The 17,631-nt window shown below is 37.7% G+C and overlaps 1 protein-coding gene across 4 annotated transcripts in view; it reads right to left on the bottom strand.

Moving 5' to 3' along the window:
* daam2 (dishevelled associated activator of morphogenesis 2) overlaps positions 1–17,631 on the bottom strand; it is an 85,860-nt gene that overhangs the window by 53,021 nt on the left and 15,208 nt on the right. For all 4 annotated transcript variants that reach the window (XM_081393817.1, XM_081393819.1, XM_081393816.1 and 1 more), the window contains exon 2: positions 4,457–4,687. In XM_081393817.1, coding sequence (XP_081249943.1) covers positions 4,457–4,624 — 168 coding nt within the window. In that variant the 5' untranslated portion in view covers positions 4,625–4,687. The remainder of the gene's footprint in view (positions 1–4,456; positions 4,688–17,631) is intronic.

Raw genomic sequence — 17,631 nt, 5'->3', positions numbered from 1 at the left:
TTTATTTAAACTTTACGTTGATCGTTCACGGTTCCCGCCATCTCCTTCCCTCATCAACAAACTTTGTTACACAATATTAATTAGGGCTCTGTTGTTCCGAATACCAGCACGGCTGTGATTCGCCCTGCAGCGCGTGGCAACAAGTAATGTGGTCGTGCTGATATTCGGACCATCGTCATAAAAAGCACAAATGTGATATTACATTACTATTTGTCCAAACAAAACCAAAGCAGGATTAACTGAAGCATGTCTTTGAGCAGCACACAGTAGGTATGTTTTATTAATGTGTTTTTGAACAACCCAGATGATTCAGTGACACTCATAACACACACACACACACACACACACACACACACACACACACACACACAAAAAATCCTTACAACTAAACTACAGAATGACAGCCTGTCTGGAACACGACAAACACAGACAAGCGAAGTGATGACGTAATGTGTGGCGCAGTACAAGAAGGGCATTTTTAGTTAAAAAGTATTTTATTTTTGTATTTATTTTTTATAGAAAATGACCGATCGTTTCGCTAGATAAGACCCTTATTTCTCGGCTGGGATCGTGTAGAGACTTTGAAGCTGCATTGAGACTGACATTTGAACCTTCAAACCATTGATTGCCATTGAAGTCCATTATATGGAGAAAAATCCTGGAATGTTTTCCTCAAAAACCTTAATTTCTTTTCGACTGAAGAAAGAAAGAAATACATGGACATCTTAGATGACATGGGGGTGAGTAAATTATCAGGAAATTATTATTTGAAAGTGAACTAATCCTTTAATGCATCAAGTTACTGCATCTTGTTATTGACAGCCTCTTCAGACTACACATATATAATCTTTCTCTGTGCATTGATTTGTGTTTCATGTTTTTTTCTCCCTCAAAACTTTGTGGCTTCTCAGGTTTTTCTTTTTCTCTGATGGCAGAGACACACTTCATCTGTTCATTCATCTGCTCATTCCTGCCTTCAGCTTTAATGTCAGTCCACCTCAGGGATCAGCCGACCTGTGTCATGTCCTCACAAAACTCATTACTACAGCTGGCCCACGTGCCCATTTCTTTTAACAGTAAACACGCATACACATGAGTGATTAAACACATATATGCACACAAGCACAGTGCAATGTGCCAGTGACAGAACCACCACACAAACAGATACAAGATACAACCACAACATACAAGTTTCTGATAAATTCCAGGTGTTTGCAAAGAGGCTGTTGTATCCAAATGTGTAAGCCATTTACTGAAGTCTAAAACATGATCATTATCACATTTTTCTGACCGCACACAGCCACGTGTCAAGAAAAAACTAAATTACAAAAGACACACAACTGCAAACGGATGTGAGGTTTTGTGTTGCACGAGTTGCTGATTGATTGCTTCCACTCAAGCCTGTCGTATGATCTATCACCATCATGAAACAATCAATCAAAAGGAGCTAATTACTCCAGTCTCGCTTATAGCTCGTATCGGCATGGAAGGGTTGCTTACACGTTTACTCTATAGGCATGCGTGCAGTCAGAGACAATGACTGTTTGAATTGACCAAAGCTGTTAACAGTTGGAAGATTTTCTTCTTTTCAAACCTGATTCTGCAGCAAATGGCTCTCAAATCCTCAGATTAGAGAGCTATTGTGAAAATAGACAACAGATATACAAGTCAGCTATGTTTGCTATTTAGCTGCAGCATGTAACTTTTTTGGTTAAACAAATAAAATAAAAAATCTGTTTAGAGAAAGTATAAGACAGTGATCATTGTTCAAAACTGTCTCCCTTTCTTATACCCTGATTCACACGGTAAACTTATAAAATTGATTTATAATTTGAGCAGTCGGGTCCGATTTCACGGGAAATGTTCGTTTGAGTTTATTTCATTACGACACGTCCGTATACATAAAGAAGACGACCCGGCAATGATATGGCATATACTGAAGATACAGTAGCTTAGAATTTAAAACGTATCATCTAGATGGCTGCTTTTAATTTAAAAAGTCGATATCTGGGGAAATCACCTGTTGACAAAACTAAGAAACCTCAAACTGCTAAGAGCATGCAGTCAAAAAGGGAAAGTGACAGAGCCCATGCTAAAATGAGAATACAGTAAATATTGGCATGGCTTTTCAGAGGTGGCGACAACTCTGAGATCTGAAGGGATTAATATGACTGAGCAAATCCTTAGATTTAAAAAACAAACAAAAAATTATTTATATTTTCATTTGGTTCGAACAAAGAAAGCAGATATGTTACCAAGTAGTAGGTTTTACTTCTTATTCTCATGTTGATGTACAATGACAGATCCTCTCTGTTGTGTTGATCACACATTCATCGCACATCGGAGCAGTGTCAAAGCACAACCCGTGTAAAAATAACTCTCCAAGTAACTTGCAATTTTATGTTTCAAACAGAGATGGCGATAGAGAGGCAAAAGGTTCGTGTTGCTGCTTTAAAGGGATGGTTCGTAGTAAAATCAACCTAGGGTCCTTTGCACCATGACCTCGAGCCAAACACCCCCCAGAAGCCTTTATTCCCTTGGTTGAACATTATTAAAGTTAGAGCTTATTTAGAGATATCAGCCGGATGGCTAAGTGCAGGCGCTAATGGATCCAATGATGTATCTCGTAAATTACCCCACTAATAATGCCCAGAATGATACCAAACTTCTACAGTAGTACAAATAGGTTCTGTACTCATAAAACAAGGCATTGGAAAGTTTGTAAGTAGATCAGGAGTTTATAAGTATACTTGCCTGACGGCTCATGCTACCGCTAACCCGGACGTCGAGGTCACTTCAGTGGTTTTGGAAAAGCACGTAAAAATTCTGGCAGAAAGCGATGCATAAGGATGTGTCATATTTGAAATCGGAAATTCAAAAAGTAACTTTTTACACTAACTCCGCCCACCATTGTCTAACTGAGCCAGACAAAATTACAAAAGAAATCCTGCTGATAGCAGTGGCATGGAGATTAAGTTGATAAATATTTTTAAAAAGTGGAAATAAATTGCCTAATGGGTATTTAGTAGAGGGAATAAAGTGTTTAACAGGTAGGGTTAGGCGTAGGTGTAGGGGAGGGCTTTAATACACTGATGCGCAAACAGTATCTGCCACTATTTATGCGGTGTAAACAGCATATAACTACTATTTACACTTAGTGCAAAGATAATACTGTTATTTTCACTTTATTGTAAATAGCATCTAACTCTATTTGCACTCGGTGTAAATATCCACTGCCTATTTATATTACCACCAATCAGCAAACCTACAGGTTTATATATATTAAATATAAAACAAAATACATTCACGTCTGTGCACAAGTGCACAACTTCATCCCAGAGCGGAGCCACTGTTCATGTTTCAAACTCATATCATATTCCAAAAAACTGTTAATCCTGTCAACGGTGACCCAGTTCTGTCAGGTTTCTTCTAGCTTCCAGTGAAAGATTTTTTTTTTATCATATTATTGCAACAAGTGCATGATGTGACATATTTCTCATATTTTGAAAACACTGTCACTTAGGTATTTGTTTGGTCTTTGGAGAACATGGACAAGTCTTGCTCCACATGTGGTGCAGCCATTTAAATGTCTGGCAGAGCAGGGCCTGTTTGTTTATTTGTTTGTTTAAATGGATAGGGCTAATCCATAGTGAAAGAACGGTGCATGGCAGCAGTCTGCTTTTTTTTTTTTTTTAGTAAAACCAATGATATTATATTATATTTTTTTCTTTCTGTATCAAGCATGAGGCTGCTGTCATTTTCCTAACAGCTCCCATATGTTGGGCATGTTTTGACTCCAAATGATGAGCTGCTTTATTTATTCATTTTTTCCCTTTCCACAATCTGTTTTTAGCTCAAATACAGGGTGGAGAAAGACAGAGAGACAGACAGAAAAAGAACCAGACAGAAAAAGACAGACAGACAGAAAAAGAAAATTAATTATTCTTGCAGTGGGACATTTTTTTGAAATTCTCCTTTTGTGGTCCATAAAAGAAAGAAGGGCATGCAGCATTAGAGCAACACCTGGGTGAGTAAAGAATGACTTCATTTTCATTTCAGGGTGAAGTATCCCTATAACTGGATGTTTAAGTCATTTAAAGATTACATGCCCTACTTTGTTCATCACACTGTATTATTCGAGATGCTCCAAACCACTGTTGTTTGGCAGCAGCGGAAATCAGTATTGAATTTGCTTCACTGAACTTGTAAGATTGCCCGAACCTCAATAATACAAGTCAGCATCAATTTCTAACATCAGTTTGGAACACTTGCAAAAAAGCTGATCATAAATTTTAGGAAACTATGCAAAGTCACTGAGACACAGATTGCGCCCTGTTAGCCTATCAAATTTTCCACTTATGTGTTGCATTATGGATTCCTTGAATGAATCTAGAAGTAAATTAAACAGATTTCATGGCAAAAACCACGACCAGCAGACTAGCCAGCAGATACTAACCACTAATTCAGAGAAGCGGGCATGCAGTTCTTCCTCTGGGGGCATGGGTGCACTGAACTCCAGCAGCTGCAGCGGGACACTGTCTTTCAGGTTGATCTCAGGAGGTTCGCTGCTACTGAAGCAGCACAGAAAGCCCAGGGCGGGCCGCGTGCGCTTCCGGGGAGGCATCCTCTCCAATCAGGAGGAGCCGACGACCAGAGAGCCAAGAGTCCGCTATCTATGGGGCATGATCTGAAAGAGAAAAAAAGAGCCAATCAGGATTTAATTAGGACCACGCAAAACGACTACATGTTAAGGTATCTAAACTTACATGAAATACCCGTTATCATATACAGTACCACCAAGGCTTGACATTAACACCCACCAACCCGCCAAATGCAGGTGTATTTCCGCATTGGCGTGTAACGCAGTCACTCCTACTAGCCAATTTAGCGGCTTGAATTTTATACTTAACATATACATTTTACAATTGTAGTCTTTTAAAAAGGCATTTGAAATAATAAACTAGTGCAATGTAGTGTTTGTGTAAAAATGTAGATTTTTCGATACAGAAATATCTGAAACTCTTCCGCAGGATACAGTGCGTTCTCTCTAATCTCTCCGACAGCGAGTTACACACAAACCCGCCTCCCCTCACTCAACTCATTTTATTTGCTCCACATGAATATTATTGGTGTTACAGGGCTTGAATTTCAGCGTGGGATTGTGCGTATTTCGCATAAGTTTACTCATTCCTGCAGATTTTGTGCTCACACCCAAAGTGCCACCTCTTAGTACTAAATTGAGTTTGTTTTCATTGCGTATTGCACTTAAACAGTAAAAAATACACAAAACAATGACAAAATGCTGATCTTGCAGAGTATTCACGTAAACACAGTTATGTTTTAAGTGAACGTAAACAGTTGAGAAAGAAAATGCATGTGTAACAGTGTAATGGATCTGTGCGTCAGGTCTTAAAGGGACAGCAGCCTAATAAACCTGCTGCCAAATGATGAGATAATATTAAAAATATCTATATGGCAGTTTTCCCCCATGGTATCAATGTCAAATTTGTGGCCAGTGAAAATGCTGAGTGGCTAGTAACTTTGGAAAACAACTAGCCACAGTGGCTGGTGAGCAAAAAAGGTTAATGTTAAGCCCTGTATACCACAAACCAAATTGTTTAAATGCATTGAAAAATATTAAGACAAACATCAAGAAACTGAATAAATGTGTCCAGAGTTCAACCATAGAAATGGAACCCAAAAACAACTCAAGCATGTTGAGAGGTTAGAACAGGCCTCCATACTGCCCGATATGTTCTTCCCTCCATTAATGTACGTCACTGATATTGAATCTAAAGCAGTTTCACAGCAGTCCGGCAGCTTTAATTGCTCAACATCAGAATGGGAACATCAATGAAAGACTGAAGCTGTTCTAGAGGCTGAAACCCTTCAGCTGTGTGGAGTGGCCATAAAGGAGCTGGGACTCTGAAAAGCAACAACTCTCATCCCTCTCCAACGCTTCTTCGGTCCGTGTGGGCACAGAGAATGGAACCTCCTGGCACCTCTCTGGATGTGCTGGCATAACCCCCAGGGCGCTACAAAGACCTCTCTGTTTCCAGGCTACAATGACCGCCAATGGCAAAAGAGAGGGAAAGCAAGGGAGAGCATGAGTAATTGCCATAAGAGGCGGCCGTACCCATCACACTCACCGGAACGGAGAAAACACAAGAGGGAAACAAGCCCAGCGTTCTTAGACTCACTGTTCTCACAAGTACGTCCACCATATTCAGAATGGTAGTGGTTTCCATTAAGCTTACCAAAAAAATGTGACAAGGAAATAAAAGTGTCAGTCTTGTTTATTTCAGATTATTTCTCAAAACCTAAAAGACAGGTGCAAGTCTAGGCCCTGCTGCAAAAACCAAAACGGTGTGACATAATCTAATAGCTCTAACTAGCTTGTCCAAGATGATCGGCCAGGTTGAAACCAGATCAACCATCTAGACCAGCCCAAATTGGCTAAAAACCATGTAAACCAAAGCAGGATGATGCAGACAGAACGCAATACTATTAATATGAATGCTACTAATCATATACTCAGATAGTGTTTCCTACTTTGTATCTAAAGTACCACAGCGAAATAAGGTAACATGGAAAAAAATATATACTGTATGTTTTTTGTTTGTGTTTTAGTTAAGTTCGTAGCTTGAATGTGATGAGAGAGAAGGACTTAAAGAAAGACTAGTAGCCGCTAAATAAATGAAATTATTAAAATCTCATCTTCTAGACTGCCACTGGTTACACACTGATAAAAATGATTTTGTGGTGAAGTAAATACTACAGAAAAAAAACAAATGTAATTTACATGAAAAAGTTAGCTCAGGCAAGAATTAAAAAAACAAAGTAAATTCTAGTACTCAATTCAAGCGTGTAGAAATGAAAGAGTAAATATCAACGTTATAAAATTAAGTAAATTTACTCAGCTTTTCTGATACTGGTGTTCCCATCATGCACTGAGCCTGAATAATTAATGAGGTTGATTTTTCACTGTTTTCCAGCTGTATTTACACTGTTTTATCATTGCTTTTGTTGTTATGATTAGTAAATTGCCATTTTGTGACATTTGTGCAAAAACTTGCCTAAGAAAAATTACCGGTAAGTAAATTTACTTAGTTTTTTTTTTCAGTGTACAACAACAAACAAACATACGTTTTTTTTTTAATGAATCAGTCAACAAGACAAATCACACTGATCCTTAGTAAAAGAGTAGTAAAAGAATTGTTAAGGTAATTATTAAGGAACCGGAACTTTAATGTAAAATCAGATCTAAAATCATTAAATTTCATCCCTAGGAAATATATCAAGCTCCCTTAAAAAAGCCCATCAATAATGTATCATCAGTTTTAAATGGAAAATCACATCACTGCACAACCATAAAGTTATTTTTGTTTAGCTTCTACATAAATTCTTCATGCAGTTTGCTTGTACAGCTCTCAAACAAATGCTTATTTTACTGCAGTTAATAGAACAGCAGCAAAGGCTTTCATCTGCATACATTAAAGGAAGCAGAGACTGAATATCCGTCTCTAAACATGTTAAACATCTAATAGAGTGGTACTGCCAATGTCCTTTAAAGATATGAACCCTTTTCTTAATTTTCTTAAGCAACAACATTCTGAAAATATAAACGTAGCAAAGACAAACACAACTTTTATCTTTAACACAGAGATAAATTTAGGACCTAACTTTAATAATTTAGTGTGATGTGAAGTCTCAGATGCTCATGAGGATGGTGAGGAGCGATATTTGTGCAGCGAGGAAAAACAAATAATTTACATTATGAGGTTCAATTAGCCTACAGATGAGATGCTGCCTACATATGCAGTAGAACGGCTGCTCACAAAAGAAAAAAGGAGACTGGCTCTTGCAAATGAAAGACAGGACTTCCATTTCTACAGCTTCCATGTTAAACAATGCTTTTTTTCCCCCATTCATTTTTCAAAGAGTAGTCTTTCTCCTCATACCATCTCTAGCAGCAGTCGCATAATAATGTTCACGTTGTGTCTCATGCATTATGCCACAAGGTAGGGCATGATGGGTAAACTATTCGAGCAGTGGTGTATAAAGAGGGATAGGGAAAGAGTCAGACGGAGATGAGGTTGGGGGGGGGGGGTTGGCATTTCTCAGTCAGCTCATGACTACATCCACATCATCTGTGTGCTGCTGGAAGTAGGTCAGTGGAGGAGAGGAGGAGGAGCGTATCCCTCTCACACACACTGCTCCACTGGTTTCTATCTCCTGCATTATTTTTTCTTGCTTGTTTGATCAGCAGCATCGGTCTCAGGCAGATCACAAATCTTCCCTTTTCCTTTTTCAACTTTTCCTCTCAATAACATACCAATAAACTGAACATCCATATTCCTACTCAACTAAACTTAGTTAGTGAAATAACGATTTAAACTGACGTGCCTTAACAATTGTGCAATCAAAACTTTTTTTTTTTTTTCCATAGAGCAGGTCAGTTACTTATTATTGGGACCATTATTGGTATATGCTTAGGTAACATCACTATTATTTTTGTTCATTCTTTCGATTAGTACCTTCAACCTAAGTATTAAACTTTGGTATATCTTATACTACGCCATTTATGCTACAGAAAACTAGTTGTGAAAACTAGTTTAAAAGTTGCAGTTAGCTTGGCGTAAATGTTAGTCATTCTGGCAGCTTGTTTTTGTTTTGTTTTTTGCAGTAAGGAGGATTTTTTTATGTCTGAAACTAACAGTATTTGTTTATAGTATAATGACTTCTTATTTGTCAAAATATCAAAGAACTTTCGTTTTGGGATGTGTTTGCGCCTCTTGTGGAGTCCGATCAGAGCCGACCTATTACCTCAGATTCGGGGAGAAGTACGGCATCACGTGTAATTGCAATTTGGACCAGTGCTTGCGTTCCTACAAGAACATTTCTCTGTCAGAGTGGGCACGGCCTGATGACTCTTAAAGTGAACACTTGTTAAGGGATAATTCTTTGGGGAGACATTCACTTGTCTTCCGTTTTATGTGTGGGATGAGATGGATGAGAACTTTCTGTCCCATTTATGTTCCTTCCTGGGACTATCTGTGGTCCTGGAAGGCTTCACACGGGCTCCGTTTATGCAGTTGAAGTCATTCCCTTAGATACATGTCTTTCTGACTCTAAAGTTGGTTGACGGCCTTAACATACCTAAATTGTATTTGTAATTTTCAGGCCTTGTTGGTGAATGCATCCTGTATGGATTACGCTCCTGGCTCTGCAAGTGTCTTTTTGCGACTTAAGATAGAGTAAATCTTCAATCTGTGAGGGGATTGAGATTTACGACGACCACACGAGCCTGTGGTGTAAATCGGATAAGTCAATTATTTGTTTGTGGCTCATGGCTACGAAGCAAAAGATTTTAAAGATGCAGCGCTGAGTGAGCCTATGGTAAGAAACATCTCATTCCCTATTCAGGGAACCAGGGAAGCATACATAGACGACCTCAGCCATATTGAAAGACAAAAATATCATAGAGACATGGATGAAGGATCTTTTGACTAGGGCAATTAAACAACCAACCAGAATACACTCCAGCAACCACTTAGCAATGTACCAAAAACAGCATTGTGGCGATGAGTTTTGCTCAATGTTAAACTCTATTTCCTTCTGCTGCAGTTACACATGCAGACGCCTCTCTCCCTGCACATAATTTCCTCTCTTCTCCACATAATTGTTTGTTCTCTCTATAAAGACAGAGCCTGGCTCTTATGTAATGCAAATACACTCCTCTACCCCACACGTTTCCCCCAGAATTCATTTCATAATGTTCTCACAATAAACCCAAGGGAACTCCGAGGAATCTTTGGCATTCCAAACCGCCTCTGTCACAGTGGCCAAATGGAATCTTTTCATTTTCTTTCTATTACTCTCTCTTTCTCTCTTTCTCTTCCCCTGTTTTTTACAAGTAATATCAGGAAAAAACAGAGCAACAACAGACAAAGCCCAACTGGAATACATCTATTATGTTATGGGAATGAAAAATAGGAACAGTTTTTAATTAAGTACAATCAAGATAACCGGGACAATTCACATAGGGCCTACTACACATTAAAAGTGTGTACTTTGCTTTCTTGCTTATTTTTGAGTAAAGTAATACAGTACAGTAGCATCAGGACAAAGCCTACTCTGTCTTACAAAATTGTACTACAGCTAAACTGAACTTATAATAACTAAAATTCATTACTTAACTTTTATGTCAATACATTTAAAAACAGCTGATGTTCACGGCAATGAACTTTTCTTCAGCTGAGAAGGTTCGCTTTGCTAATTTATACAGCATATCTTCATTTGATGGGCACTGCACTCATACTGTACATGCACTGTGTTAATGTACTGTGTCGGTTTATATATTGACTTTCATTTTCAGCATGAGTGTTATCGACCGCGATTATGCATTCTTACATGTCAGGCAATTTGGAGGATGGTGTAATGAATAAATCAAACTTCCCCAGAATCTCACAATCAAGTTCATCTCTGGTCCTCTCATGACTCGAGGGAACCAGTTCACTTCAGCATTACTTCAGTGGAAACTGATGATTACACTTGTGCATTTTGTATAATTTGTGTCCGTAAGTGCATCAACCTTCTGCAGCAATGAAGAGATGTTATGTTTTTACATTTTTAAATAAACCAATAAAAATGGCAAATGAACTTGAAAGCCAGTGTTCACCGTGCTTTTTCATTGTATGCAAAAGAGCTGTTTTGACGTCAGGATAAATCTTGTTTTCCACAGGGAAAAGTCATGCTAACCAGTCTTGTCTTGTACAAGGGAGAGTAAAGCATTTTAAATGTAAACATATTGTTCTAAAAAAAAATCATGCATAATTATGCATGCAACTTCATATTAATTGAGAAACTACAAAATCTGTATTTGTCTTCTCCTCCATATCTTGTACACCATTCTTGTTTTCTATCATTCATTCCTTGATACTTTCTCTGCTGCCACACATATTATCCGTATATCATAGCAATAGAGTCCCTTCACGGCACCCACGTGAATGATATGCGTGAAATGATAATACGTGTATGTTTACATCTTCTGCAATAAAAACGTAGGCTTTCTCTGCCGTTTTGGTTTAAGTCTGTAACATTTCAAACAGAAAGCAATTCTGTATTTGCACACACTAAAAGAGATTTTAAGAGGTTGTGTTTTTTTTTGTGCAAATCTTTTCTACGTCATTTTATTAATGCAATTACGTTACTTTATAACGTGAATGGCATTGCAGCTCACTTCAAAACATGATTGTCTTAATGAGTTCTATAAAATGCATTTATTTCCATTGAAGTGAATGCTTTAAGATCAAATCAAATCAAATCAAATCAAATTTTATTTAAAAAGCACAAAATCAACCTTGGTTGGCCAAAGTGTTGTACAGAAAAGTAAGAGAAAAAAAAAACAAAACACAAAACAGAGCAAGAAACATAAAAGTTACGGTAGATTAAAAGCACAGAGAAAAAATTCATTTTTAGCAAGGATTTAAATTCAGCTAATGTGGAAACTGTTTTAACATGTAGTGGTAGGTTGTTTCACATCACCCCTGTAAGCGATCACTTCATTGTAAGCGAGATCGTGGGACAGAAGATAATAATAATAATAATAATTTGTTACATTGATATAGCTCTTTTCTAGGTACTCAAAGCGCTTAACATGGAAGGGCGGAATCTCCTCAACCACCACCAAGATGGCATTAGCCTGGTTTGATGACAATGTTACCATGTGAAAACATGTTAAAATCTATCTTAAAGTGTCAAATTCATAACACCAGATATTGAGAAAGCAACATATTAATTGGTGCAACATTTATTAAGAATGTGACCAACATGTTTTCTTTGCTGCTTTATAGTTTGCATCTGGGACAATGGGACTATAATGGGAAAATGGTCAATATAGCATTCAGGTCATTGACTGCTGGTGTGTGTCAATTGTGTGTCTTTTGGCACGTGTGTATGTGTGCGTGCAGAGGGGAGTTGAATATGGAAGGACAGAGGGCATTGCATAAATAACAGGGCTAAAGTATTGGCTGGCTGCATGCAAACATGGGTTGATTTATCTCATCTGCTTTGACTCACATAATCGCATGCCTGCCATGCATACACAGACATTTTAATACAACACATGTGCACCAACCGTCTTACTAAAACTACACATAGTTATGTAGATTATATTCAAAACTGATAGATGACCATATTTCAAGCCTTAGAACAAGGGGACAGGAGAGGATAAATCTATGAAGGGGAAGGAGTATTTACATGCCATGCATTTGGCAGACGCTTTTATACAAAAGTGACTTATACTGCATGGAAGGCATACAGCACCTTAACTTACTGTTTGAGTTACAGGATTACAGAAAGGTCTTTGAACAGTGGCATGATCTGAGTTGTATCACATCTATAAAGGAGGACCTTTAAGTGCCTACGTGCAACAGAGATGATGCCGGGCAAACCCAACCCGTCCTATCTCTCCTCTATTCGCTCCAAATCACTTCCTCTCTCTCCTCTCGTAAGATAAGAGAAAGACTACAGCCTTTGGGGAAGGAGCAATCAAAAATGTCACAGTAACAACCTGAGCCAAGCTGTTACCCATAGCCAAAACAGTTGCCTGCTTCCAATTCTGTTTGAAGCTTTCTAAAATACATACACAAGCATGCTAGATATGACTTAAATAAATTAACGAATATAGCATAGACAGAGGCAAGAATGCTTTGTGAATGGTCCTTAAAATGTTGTTAATGACAAAAGATTGTTTTTTTTATTTCATATTTTATCATTTTCTTTTTATAGTTAATTCTGTGTACATGTTTTTGCCACCTATAATCACTGTGTCAATCAATGCATCTTTTGTGATATGTACGTTAGCTTACGCAGCTTCAACACACTGCCGCTAATTAAATCACTGCAAACATCTCACAGCTTCTGACATTCAGATTTACATCCAAACTACTTGACATCATTGTTGTTGAATTGAAATGCGTCGGACTCGGCTCCTCTGACCGAGAGTAACATTAATAATCATGTTGTTATCTGATATTGTTTAAAGCATAAAACACAATTATTGGGGAAATTGACATTTTAATTAGATTTAAAGAATCATAACCTTTTTAGGGCTGAGGATCAGTACAGATTTCCTGACTAGATTTTGTTCCTTGACTCAATATGGTACTAATTAATTTGGCTATTTTTCAGTTGTGTGAACAGTTACTCTGTCAACTGCACACAGAACTATCAACATTAACATCCACCCCTCTTGCACTTTTGTTTTCTTGCAGATGATGACCACCCAACAAACAACTGGCCCTTTGCTAATAGAGCTTCTGAATGTGCCTTTCTGAAAGTTTAAACAATTCTGCTAAACTACTAGAAAAGCAAGGATCCGCAAAGAATGTTGATAAACCCTGTTTCATACATTCTCTCTCATAAATTCAAACCATGTCAACATCTGCTTCTGGTCACTGTGAATTCATTCACTTTAACAAGAATTCTTACGATTAAAACAGAGGACTACAAATTGCAATGCGTCAGTTTGACAGTGCAGTTTACAATGCAGCTGTCGCGTTTCTCTCCTCTAAAGAAGACTTCAGAGAACATTATAGAAATCAGAGGTCAAGGATGTGATGGTTTTACATTTAGAGTGGAAAATTCTAGGCCTAAATGCCCGCATTGGCAAGTATTCACATAAACACAGTCTGCTGAGAGAAAATTTAATGTGTATCAGTGTGTTGGATACATGCATTAGCTTAAAGTGACAGCAGCCTTATATACCTGCTGATCAAACAACAAAAGAAAACGAGAATCTGCTCTTGATTGAATAAACCTATGGTTTTAATAAGGATCAATGTATCTTTAATTCATACAGTGACGACTATGTAGTGTTATATTTTTCACATTTGATTATTCAATTTCTGTCGTATTTCTTACTTGCATACTACTCCTAAATAGTCTGTACCTGAATAAATGAATACCCTGTCAATTTTATCTGATATCTTTCTTGTATTATATTTGTCCAAATATTTGTCATTTGCATTTTTTTGTTCTTATTTTTAAATACCAAAATAAAATAACTATATTGAGATATATTTTGTTATCGTGAGTCTAATCGCTCACCCCTAAACCATAGGTGTTGCTCATGCTCTCAAATAGACATCAAATGTGTGATTTATTTTGCGACAAGTGAACTTTTGCGACTTTTTTTCACCATCGGAGTTTAATGCAGTAATAATTAACATATTTGTCTTGTCCCTTTTACCAATATCATACAAAGACGTTACACTAACATACCAGTGTGCGTTTACATTGAAGTCTTAAAATAGACATTGAGTTTTTAAATCAGGGGTTAGAGTGGCCTATAATTTCTAAATGATGACAGTTTTGAACCTCAGGAAACATGAGACAAAAATAAAATGACGTTCATGACCCCTTTAATGTCCTTATGTACATTCACAGTTCTCTCCATATGTCGCTTGGTTCCACTCATGTGAAAAGCCACTTGCTTCAAACCATGTCAACATCTGCTTCTGGTCATTGTGAATTCATTCACTTTAACAAGAATTCTTACGATTAAAACAGAGGACTACAAATTGCAATACGTCAGTTTGACAGTGCAGTTTACAATGCAGCTGTCGCGTTTCTCTCCTTTAACAAAGACTTCAGAGAGCATTATAGAAATCAGAGGTCAAGGATGTGATGGATTTACATTTAGAGTAGAAAATTCATCCAAGCTTCACTGTCTGAATGAGTGAAATGACAAACACAGTGGTCTCCATTTTTAACACAGACTTTTGCAGAGTAATGCAGTGTTTACACAAAAACACATGAAGGAATTTGCTTAATGCCAGAAGAGAACTGAACCCCAGAGTTTCTCCCAAGGTTCTTTTTTTCCCACTTCTGTCCACTGATGGAGTTTTGGCTCCATGCTACTGTCAGCATTGGCTTGCTCATTTGGGGCTTAAAAGACAAACGATATTCAGAAAATGTTATTGACCTGACTGTACTGGCACTATCGGATGAGAACAAAAACTTGACCTGAAATGATATGGATAAATGATCTGCTTTTGAAATCAATTCCTCACTGATGAACCTCGCAACATTGACACAGTTATTGAACTGAATTGAATCAACATGTTACCGTTGCAGTTTACATCTCATATTTCAACAGGGAATTTTGCTTTATTATTATTTATTATGAATATCTTCAACTTCAACAATATAAGGGCAGATCCCTCAAGCGCAGCTGATGCCACTTTGAAGTGACGCTTTTGTGATCAAGAATATTTCAGTTTGAATTAGGATTTCCTTCGATTCCTCCGTCCTCATTTTCTTTCGCTTTCTCGCATACTAACAGGTATGGAGATGAGACGCAAAGAAAGGAAACAAGGATGCACAAATAAGAAATGAGACACACACCTAGTTGCTTTGTCAGCCATTTTGAATTAATCTTTTGACTGAATGATTCAATGACTTACTCAGTAAGACACTGATTTGCTGCCATCTACTGGTGGTTTTAGTTTCATATTTAAAAGTATAATTTTATTTTAGCTGAGGGGGCAGAGAAAGTGACGAAGATTAAATGCTGTTTTTTATGTTTGGTCGTGATTGTAGCAATAGTTCAAAAGAGATAGAATGTGTGGATAGTGGTAGATAGAATGTGTTTATGGACTATTAATCATTAGGCATTGCACAATGTCTTTCTGATGGGGTTTCTTTGATACAGGCCCCCGAATTACACAGGCTGTCTCTGGTGCAATATAAATAAATGGGACTTGACTTGACTTGACTAAAAAGTATGGTACACACTCTTCTTTAATACTCTTCTTTGGTCTACCATGGGTGGTGTGGTGCAGTGGATAAGACACATGCCTTTGGTGTGAGAGACCCGGGTTCGAATCCACTGTGAGACACCAATGTGTCCCTGAGCAAGACACTTAAAGGGATAGTTCACTTTGAAATAAATTTTGGTATGTTTTAGCTTACCTCAAGGGCATCCAAGATGTAGGTGTCTTTGTTTCCGCAGTAGTTTCAATTTTGATATTTTTAGGTCAAACCGTTCTTGTCTGTCAGTCATATAATGCAGGTCGATAGTCACTGTCTCAAAACACAAGCACAGAGTTCAAATTAAAACAATTCCCCATCGTCCAAATTAAACAATTCCCCATCATAAGTACACATTGATGGCCTAAGACACGAAACGAGCGGTTTATGTGAGAAAACGAACAGTATTTATATATATTCGTGTCTTAGGCCATCAATGTGTACTTATGATGGGGAATTGTTTAATTTGGATGATGGAGAATTGTTTTAATTTGGACTCTGTGCTTGTGTTTTGAGACAGTGACTATCGACCTGCATTATATGACTGACAGACAAGAACGGTTTGACCTAAAAATATCAAAATTGAAACTACTGCGGAAACAAAGACACCTACATCTTGGATGCCCTTGAGGTAAGCTAAAACATACCAAAATTTTATTTCAAAGTGAACTATCCCTTTAACCCCTAGTTGCTCCAGAGGCGTGCAACCTCTGACATAGCAATTGTAAGTCGCTTTGGATAAAAGCGTCAGCTAAATGAATAAATGTAAATGTAAAATACAAAATTCTTAATATTTCGAGCTGTGCAATTAATTCAAAACATACTCTTGGTTGAAAGAGACTATTATATTCCAAGCAGTTTTGCATGTTAACTCGATAAATTTAGAAGTGAAAAGTTGCCAACTAAAACTGGTGGCGTAAATTATTCAACCTGACTTAATCATTCCCTCAAGTCTTCCAATAATATCCAGAACACTTTTCCAGATCTTTAGCGTTCCACACTCCAGGTTTCCCGGAGGTATCTGTCCTTAAACGCCTTGCAATAAACAAGCTGTTTATAAAGTCAGCCTGCCAGAAACAGTGCAGATGTTTACAGTATATGGGCATGAAGTGGAATTCAGGACACTCTCAAGCATGTTGTCCCACTGACACTTCTTCCCAAGCAGCCGTTTATGAGACTCCCACAAATAGATCATTAGCTGATCTGAACTGGACACTATTTATACCCAGAGTTACTGGTTAGTTGTTAAGATGTTTAACATTCCAGTAGACTGTACCGGGCATTTCCCATATGTCACTAGGGCTGTGAGAGAAACCTGATCACACAGTGCCCCACATCAAACACCTGGGCATCCTGTAGTGTGGACATGAAAACTGTTTTCTTATTCAGTCCAAATCCCATCAACGGCACACTTTCAATTCTGTAAAAGCATTAAGGCAAGTAATGCGTGCCAACACAGCCAACACAGAATGTGATGATTTGCGACTTCAGTGATTGAACGGTCAGATACACACAGAATAAATTCTAGGCCTAAATGCCCGCATTGGCAAGTATTCACATAAACAGTCCGCTGAGAGAAAATTGAATGTGTATCAGTATGTTGGATACATGCATTAGCTTAAAGTGACAGCAGCCTTATATACCTGCTGATCAAACAACAAAAGAAAACTAGAATCACTCACTGCTCTTGATTGAATAAACCTATGGTTTTAATACGGATCAATGTATCTTTAATTCATACAGTGACGACTATGTAGTGTTATATTTCACATTTGATTATTCAATTTCTGTAGTCTTTCTTAATACTCTTAAATC

This window comes from Scardinius erythrophthalmus (assembly GCF_964197995.2).
Source record: "Scardinius erythrophthalmus genome assembly, chromosome: 19".
Classification (NCBI taxonomy): Eukaryota; Metazoa; Chordata; class Actinopteri; order Cypriniformes; family Leuciscidae; genus Scardinius; species Scardinius erythrophthalmus.
This window is presented reverse-complemented; position numbering and strand designations above follow the sequence as displayed.